At 38.2% G+C, this 8,791-nt stretch overlaps 1 protein-coding gene across 1 annotated transcript; it reads right to left on the reverse strand.

Moving 5' to 3' along the window:
* Window positions 1-3,701: 3,701 nt before the first annotated feature.
* dmrt2b (doublesex and mab-3 related transcription factor 2b) lies at window positions 3,702-8,585 on the reverse strand. The gene is made up of 4 exons (XM_047375478.1): window positions 8,130-8,585; window positions 7,416-7,811; window positions 6,526-6,628; window positions 3,702-4,799 (listed from the first exon to the last, which is right to left on the reverse strand). The coding sequence occupies exons 1-4, from the start codon at window positions 8,382-8,384 to the stop codon at window positions 3,952-3,954; spliced, it is 1,602 nt and encodes a 533-aa protein (XP_047231434.1). The 5' UTR covers window positions 8,385-8,585; the 3' UTR covers window positions 3,702-3,951.
* Window positions 8,586-8,791: the final 206 nt, after the last annotated feature.

Consider the following 8,791-nt stretch of genomic DNA (forward strand, 5'->3'; position numbering starts at 1 on the left):
CTTTGTTACTTCTCTGTAAATTATGGCTTTGGTTAAATTAGTTAAATTGGGATGCCAAGCTAGGGTAATTGATCAATTTCAGGTTCATCAAATTCAGTATAACGGATGGCAGATGTGAACCCAAGAAGACTGAATGCTGAAAATGAATCCAAAGGTGCTTCAAAAAAGTATTTGTGTGTAGCCAATAATGCAACCAGGTTATTGCAACTTCCTTCCCTAACGTTTTTAGCTGTACGGATCAAATTGTACATGATATGTCAAAAAGGTTTTTAAATAATTTATCATGGTCTTATGTTTTTGCGTCACATGTAACATTTTACCAGTGGTATGTACTGTTTTAAGTTCCACTGTAGCTCACAGAGGATTAGCTATGTGATACTGTAAAGTTTCAAATATTTGTGGGTTGTGAAAAGTTTAGTTCAAATTTATAATGAAATAAAGCACCTACACCTATAAACGTAGGAATGCTTCACACAAGATTGTAGAACAACATCCCACAATGTTATTCTGGCATGTCGGGGATAAAAATAGGAGATGTTGCTTTGTAAAACTATTCAGATGTCACAACAAACTTAAAACTCACTCCAAACTAGACAGTTATAGCAGCTAAGGGCATCAGAATCCACATCCAACTCAACATTCCAAAACAATCACCAGTATTAAATATCAAAACAGCCTTATATCATAATCTTCTTCATGTTCTGACAACAAAACACATCCATATCCCACGGAATTTAGCATTGAAGTACCAAAATGTGCAGATTAGTGATATCAAATTTTGCATCCTTACATTAGTAGTGACCTATGGGATGTGATATCAGTGAAATTTTACAGTTTATTTGCCAAAGTACTAAATCTGGAAGACAGAGAAACTTGAGAGTGTGCCTTTCTGCCTTTATGCTGTTGTGTTATTTTTAACTGAAATTATAAAAATAACCTTCTTTTGACCCAGAATGCTGTTTTTGTCTACACAGTCCCAGCATGTCAGTCTATTCAAACAGAAAGTTCCTCTTTCTGTTCAACAATCCCACACATACAAGCTTTTAAATCAGATTGTGTCTCCCTCAGAAGTGTCGAGGAGAATAACCTTGCCATGCCAAGATGTCCGCTTTTAGTCCACTTTCAGGCTTTAACAAGGGCGGAGCTGGCAGGACAATCAAAGGCTTTCCACTGAATCTTGATACTTAATATTGCTGATGATCTCTCTGAGAGGGGGTGGGGGCTTTCTGGTCTTACCCAACAAGCATAGAGACTGGGCAGTGTCAGTCAGGTCCTGGTCTGGGGCCAGTGCCTAGTGGAACACTCCTCTGAATGAGAATATGCCTTCCCTAAACAATTGGTTCAGCACACTGCAAGTTCAAACACTTATGGGTGACAATCTCTAAAAACACAAATATTTCTCTGAAATAGGACACTTCACCACATTAGTAAGTAGTAATGGAAAAACAGTAAAACTTAATAGGAAATATTCATAACTGTACAAGCAATGGCTTTTCATACAGTGGCTTTCGAAAGTCAAAACAGGCATGTTAAAGTCCTAGGCATTTGTGACATGAAAAGTAAAACCGTGAAAACTTATTTAAAACCTTTTCCACCTTTAATCTAACATATATGTATATGGACAGAGAGAGCTGTATATATATATATATATATTCCAACTGATAACATGTTTTCGGTCAAACTGTGAGGACAGCTCTCATCCACAGCCCTCCTCAAGTCACTCAGCAGTCAAACTGATTGGCATTTAAAACTTTTCATAATTTCTTCAACCTCAAAAAAAAAAAAAAAAAATCATCAAAGAAAGGCATTCCCAGATTCTCATGCTGCCATCGTCTTGTTTCACTGTGGGTGTTTTGTTCTTTAGGCTGTTTGTTGGTCCAGACATACCTTTTAGAATTATGATCCAGAAATATGAGTATTGTTTCAACAGAATACATTCTACCTCAAGCTTTTAGAGCATTTTGGCCTCTTGGCAGACTCTTTGTCCAACTTCTGTTCTAACTTGTCTGTTTAGGTAAACTTACAGTTTTTATAACATCACTCCTGTCCCAAATTTAATCAAATTATTGATGACTGTTTTCACTATGAAATGTTTTATGAATGCAATGAAATCTGTTGTATTCTTGTCCTGATTGATACTTTTAAACATTATGGTCCATTTTATCCTTGGTAACCTCTGTAAACTACATCTGTAAACTATGATTCAAATGAACAAATGTCAGGAAAGTCTTACTAGGACAACTGAAGTTTATTTCAAATTATTTGTATTTACTGATGACAAGAAGACTGAATGCTAAAACTGAATCAAAAGGTATATAAAAGAAACTGTTTGCCTAAGGGTATATGTTGCAAGGTTAATGCCACTTTTTTATCTTTTACATTTCCTCCCTAACAAGCTTTGTTTTTCAGTTGTTGTGAAAGGTATTAGTATTGTTAAGGATATATCTAATACTTCATGTAGAAAACAATTTGAAATTATTTATCAGGGTTTCATTTTTGTATCACCAAAAGCCTGGCAACATTTGTCAAGGTGTGCACAGTTTTGAGCTGCCTTCTATAAATAATGCACAAAACAAAATCATCCATCCTTACTATAGTGATTATAATTTTGGGGTATGGATGGTATAAAAGGAGATACCTAGTTTGAAATGACAAGTTGAGGTGAATTTAAGAAACCTATGGTGGATTTTGAGCCAGAGCAACATTTGGACAAGCCCTTTGACAAGCCCCCTGTATGATTTCCCTTGACCATAGAATTTTAAAACTATAAATAGAAATGTCAGAATTGCAGAGAAATCAAAGCATAGCTGACTAAACTGAATGTGCCTGAAATGGAAATGTTGCCCGATGAGTGGATGAACAGCAGGAATGCACAAAAGAGGGTGATGACAGGCAGGAACTGAGAGGAGGTTTTGGGTGCAAAAACAGGCTTTAGCTTGCTTGGTCAGCATCGTGTTGTTCTCCATTTCTATGTCACTAATCATTTTACCAATCACGCAACTATTGCAAATTTTATTCTGCCTTAGTAGTTGTGCTAATATTCTCAAAGTGACACAAATAGAAAAAAAAAATAATCACACAAAAAGATAAATTCACTGCTTCATTCCTGAAATCCTTGCTCTCCTTTGTGCCCTTTTAGTCTTACTTGTGTGCCTGTGAAAAGATGAGGAGAGAGGCGCCCCGATATGCTGGTAGACTTTCACAAACAAAGACTGTGCTATCGCCCTCAGTGTTGACGCCACAAGGTCCAGAGTTGTCAAAAGTATCTGACCTCCATCTCTGTAAGATAACGCAGCAGAACACACAGCTGGAGGAGAGAAAAGTAAGAAAAGTGGATATAGATCAAAAGCGTGCTCAAACAAACTCGACTGGCGTCAGCCGCGGTGCACAATAAAGAACAATGTCGCCCTGGCAACACTGGCTCATCTTCCCATCTTCTCTCAGTCCCTAGATTTGGTAAAATTATATGCCATGACACCCCAATCAATACATTGTATGATAGTTGACTTTTAGACAACCAGTCTTATTTTGAGAACAACAAAGTCTTATAAAACAGTAACTGGTAAAACAGTTGTAGAAATCTACCGGTATAATATTCATGCTTTTAAAATAATGTCACTCCTTGCTTCTCCTTTATAATCCCCCAGCACAAGGTTTCTTATGTATTTTTGCTGTATGAACAGATATAAGTAAAACAAAACTGGATTTAAAAGGTTTTTATTGCACTGAAAAGGAGGATAAAGAAACACATCTTATGCACTGCATCCAAAGCAGTCTTTTACATGAAAATAGAGTAATGAAAAATATTTATCTGTCAGTGTTAAGCTTTATGTAATATTTGAAAAATTACAAAAATATTTTTATGAAAATTTAAATAATGCAAGTGTGTTGCTGTTATTATATTTATAGCTTTAAATCTAAGTTGACATATAACTAAGTGCACTTTGCCTGTCAGGCTCTCAGCAGAGCTTCTACAGAAAAAGGCAACGGCCTCACGGTAGGAGTCCTCACCGAGTCATGATGAGAGCCCTCATAAAAGTCTGTAAGAGGACCTGCCTTGGTGGGACCAGTGTCTGCATTCCAGCCTCTTCCTGCTAAAAGTCTGGCATCAAAAGTCTTGCTGTGTGCCGGGACATCTCTCTCACTTAGAACAGGCAGATCTGATCCAAAAGTCGAGAGTCTGGCTGTTGAAAAGTCATCAAAGTCGGTTGTTTCTGTTTGTTTTAATGTAGGTTTGACAAAGCAAACACATGGCACAGTGTTAACATCAGTTTTGAGTCTTTTCTGTGATGGTGGGGGTGTTAGCTCTGGCTTGTTTCTCTTCCCACAGTCTCTCCAACCAATCTGCGCCTCCTTATCCTCTCCGGGCCGCACTGAGCTTGGACTTAACAAAAAGCCATTACAGTCACCTCCTGTGGAGCACCTACTCTTAAGGTGGAAGAAGTCATAAAACTGGAGGCCACAGTCACAGAGCTGCTTACATTTATATACAGGCACACAGCTGGATGTCCCTGCAGAGGAAGAGTCCTCGTTGGGGGAGCAGCAGCGGAGGTATGGGGAGACGGGAAGAGTTGGAGGATGAAGTATGGGTATGAGAGCGGACGGAGAGAAAGAAACTTCGCTCTGCAGCTCTCTCTGTCCAAACCCGCGCTGCAGCATCATGTTCTCCAGCTCTTTGTCTGCAAAGGCTCGTCTCTTCCTCATGCGGGCGGTGATGGAGGGGCAGTGAAAGTGAGTTTGGTGATGCTGCTTCAACCAACTGGACACACCGTCCTCTGGCGGCGTTAGAGGTTTTGACCCTGAACATGGGAGCAAAGCCACATCCTGTTGTTACAAATCCATTATGTAAATAAGCAAAATGTTCCATGTAATCAGTTTGTGTTTCAATACTTTATTCTTTGTTAGTTTAATCAGGCGGTTGGTTAGTGTTGTCATTTTTACTTGCAGAGAGTATAGGAAGAGCTGGAGCTTGCCTCCCGAATGCCCCTACTGTTGTTGATATTTGCTCACTTAACATATTTTAATGTCACAATAACCATTGTAGAGTGTAGTTTTAAGTATTCTGATATAATATGCTCTGCATCAGTATTAAGTATGTTTAATCAGTATAAAAATAAAGAAGTCAAAAGGTTTCTTAGTTTCAATTTTATTACATAGTAACCAATACAAAGTTTAGTATACATAAAATCAGCTATTTTGAAAAACTATTTCATAGACTGTATAGTAAAGTGTGCATATGTGTTCAGCCTTTCTGTGTCAATACTTTGTAGGATGATCTTTTACTGCAATTACAGCTGTGCACATCCACAAACTGAAATGTTTGCCTATTCTTCTTTGTGAAATAGCTTAAGTTCAGTTAGAATTAGTGGAGAAAGTCTGGGCTTCAGTTAAGCCTGGAAACAATTTAAAGTGGTCTGGTCTTTAACTGGGCCAGTCTAACACACGAGTATGCTTTGATCTATATCATGCCATAGTAACTCTTTCTGTATGTTTAGGTTCATTGTTCTACTGTAAACTGAAACTCTCCACCAGTCTCAAGTCTGTCTCAAGTCGCTACCAGGTTTTTTTTCTCTGCACTGTATTTAGCTCCATCTGATTGAACAGTGCTCTGTAATATGTTCAAAGCTCAGAAAATTGTTTTATAAGCTAACTTTGATTTAAACTTCTCTAAAGCTTTATCTCTGACCTGTCTGGTTAGTTCCTTGGTCTTCATGGTGCTGTTTGGTTACTAATGTTCTGTAGCAAACCTCTGAGGCCTTCAATAAACAACTGCATTGTTCCTGAGATTGATTTACACACTGATGGACTCCATTTACTTTTTAGGGGCCTTCTGACTATAATAGATTGGACTGCATTTTATATAGGGGTATCAGATTAAATGAGGCCAAATAAAAAGGTATCCATCACTTTTGAGAAATGTATTTGTAAAAAACATAAAACCTTTCGTTTTCCTTTCACTTTATGGTTATGCAGTACTTTGATTTTATCCATCTCATCAAATTACAATAAGGTGCATCAAAGTTTGTGGTTGGAACCTGAGAAATTGTCAAAACATTTAAGGGGCATTATAGAGTAGGAACAACCCTAGGAATTAAGACTCAGCCTGAAAGGGCTAGAAAAATGCAAACAAAGCCTCCAGCAGGCGTTGGCGGAAAACCACCAGGCATTGTTACACATTAAGAATTACTTTAATGGCCTCAATATAGTGTATAAACTATTCAATTGACAATCTTGGGTTTTGACCGCTGAAGTTAAAAAAAAGAACAAGAATTTTAATGCAGTTGAAATTACAGAACCTGATGATGTTGGGTTTGTGCTAGTGTTGTATCATACGTGTGTAATGAAGTATAGACAATTATTGATCCTGCTTTAACTTCTGTTTATGTAACCCACTGAAAGGAATGGCACATTTTTAAGATTTTACTCCAAACCACAAAAAAACAACAAAAAAAACAGCAACTTTCTAACAAAATCCATGAGAAAAGAAAAATGTGAATAAGTAATGGGATGTTAATTATACTTTACCCTGCGGGTGGCTCTTAGTCACAATGCATGAGTCAACTGCTCTGGTAAAACAATGATATGCTGTTCTCCTCAACGGAGCTGAGCACTTGACCCCCTTTTTACCCTAAGAGGAATGAACAAGAATCAGACATTTGGACATAATTATATTTTACAAAGACACCCTAATTGTCCACCCAGGGCCAATAAGGATGAGTAATTCATTATTTAAGACATTATTCATTATTTTGGATTTGATATATATATATATATATATATACATGTGTGTGTGTGTGTTAAAAATTGCATTTATAACATCGATCTATTGAATAAATTACAGTTGAATATATGTACACATACATACATATGTTTGGATATGTCTATGTGATTGCTTTGGATTGGATTAGATGATCTGATTATATACTTTTGGATTTGCATCAAACTTCTTTGTCCAGTAAAGTGTCTTGAAATGACATTTGTTCCGAATTGGCTTTATATTATTTTAGTTGAGATGTAGTTTATAAAAAGACCTTCATGCAAAAGATGTTTGAATAAAGGTGATTTCTAAGTGTAGTTCTTTCTAGTTATTAGCTTTACATTCTGCACTGTGAACAATTCGATACAAAAAGCTACATTTTATGAATTAAGATATAATTGTCTTACGCCTTTAAAAATGCAGTATTTGTCTCTTCAACATGCTTTGCCAAATGTCATGGCCACACTTGGAAAAGATTGTTGTTAGAAGTTCTCATTGTACAGATTTTCATCCTTTTGGTTTTCCATTACATTTTTATTTCGTTTTATTCCCTTCTTCACATATAATTTATATTGTGCTCACATAATAATTACAACTTTTACAATCCAACCGATTGTTTACCTTACTCTATTTTCTCTGTCATTTTACATTAACTGACCTGTCCATGCGATCTTCTGACCTCCGCAGCCTGCTGCCTTCTTAGCGCAACCTGCGCTGCCATGACGCGCTGCCGCTCCACCACCAGCAGGCAGCAGGAGCACCGGCAGTCCCTCCAGCGGCAGAAGCGTTTGTGGCCTTTCAAGCACGATACGACGCCGTGGTTGCGACAGCGGGCGCATTTGGGGCTGCGGGTCATCTTGCGCTGAGCTTTCTGCTCGCAGCCCGCCTGAGACTCTGGAGGAGCCACTGTTTTGGGCTCTCCTTCGTCCCCGGGGCTGCGGCGCTCACCGGCGCCTCCGTCAGAGGTGGTCACGTCAAAAACTTCCTCAGATTGTAGGGCTTCACTTTTTGCTGTTCTCCTCTGCTGCAGGGCTCCTTCCAGTTGTACGGACATCTGTGATAGTGGAATCCAACTCTTAAATCTAGTGTAATTTTTTGAGCATACTTTTACACAAGAGGCAACAACGTGATATTGATGCATCATAATCAGAAATATCATGCAGTGATAGATTTTAAAATAAATTGAGACATTGCAAGAAACGGATAAAACAGGGCAATTACATGCAAATAACATCCTAATTCTGTCATACAGAGGCTTGAACTAAAACGAATCCGCTTTCATCAGCAATAAAACTAATCGAAGAAAAATATAAACATTGCAGGCCTAATCCTGAATACTGATCATCTGTAGAATCCCAGTTCCCAAACTAACCTGGTTAAATGTGGAAAGATGTCCCGCACCAGCTCGTTGCAGCAGTTTCAGAGCGGAAACGTAGCAGTCAAATGTTGAGCCTGTCTCAGCTGCTCTTTGACGCCCTTTTCCAAGAAGAAGCTCGGCCGCAATGCCGAGCTCCTGGCGCGGAACCCACCTACAGAAAATTAGGGAATAACCACACTCACAGGAAGAACAAGTCTTATAAAAGCCCTCTACCTGCGCTGCCCTGCCCACCTTCAAAACTGTTCTCATCTTTCAAAGGGAACCTAGGATCTCTGCTAGCACATCTCAACTCAAGGCCACAATTAATACGAAGCCAATGTTTCACATAGGAGTTTATTTAAAGCAGGTAGACCGGAGTTGGTTGCACGTCTTTTTTTTTTCTTTTTTTTATCCACTTGCACATAGCTGGGCCAAGGCGTAAGCAAACTAAGCGGCCGCTAAGGGACCCCTGCTGCCTGGGTTCCCCCCAAACAAAGTTTACCTCTCCCACAAAATAACAATCTCAAAACATCAATTTTGTTATTACTTAAAAATGTTGAAGAATTCAAAGTCTTCAAAACATAAAATTTAGACTTAATCAGGAACTCAAAAAGCTTGCAAATAAGTAATAATAATTCCTGTACAATTTATTTGTTGCAGTTTATTAAATAACTTAA

This window comes from Girardinichthys multiradiatus, chromosome 9 (assembly GCF_021462225.1).
Source record: "Girardinichthys multiradiatus isolate DD_20200921_A chromosome 9, DD_fGirMul_XY1, whole genome shotgun sequence".
Taxonomy (NCBI): domain Eukaryota; kingdom Metazoa; phylum Chordata; class Actinopteri; order Cyprinodontiformes; family Goodeidae; genus Girardinichthys; species Girardinichthys multiradiatus.

Coding starts and splice junctions, on each gene's coding strand:
- dmrt2b (XM_047375478.1), bottom strand. CDS start 8,384: ATGAGAACAGTTTTGAAGGTGGGCAGGGCAGCGCAGGTAGAGGGCTTT. Junction 7,812..8,129: donor ATCTTTCCACATTTAACCAG/GTTAGTTTGGGA, acceptor CCACTATCACAG/ATGTCCGTACAACTGGAAGG. Junction 4,800..6,525: donor GACTAAGAGCCACCCGCAGG/GTAAAGTATAAT, acceptor TCCCATGTTCAG/GGTCAAAACCTCTAACGCCG.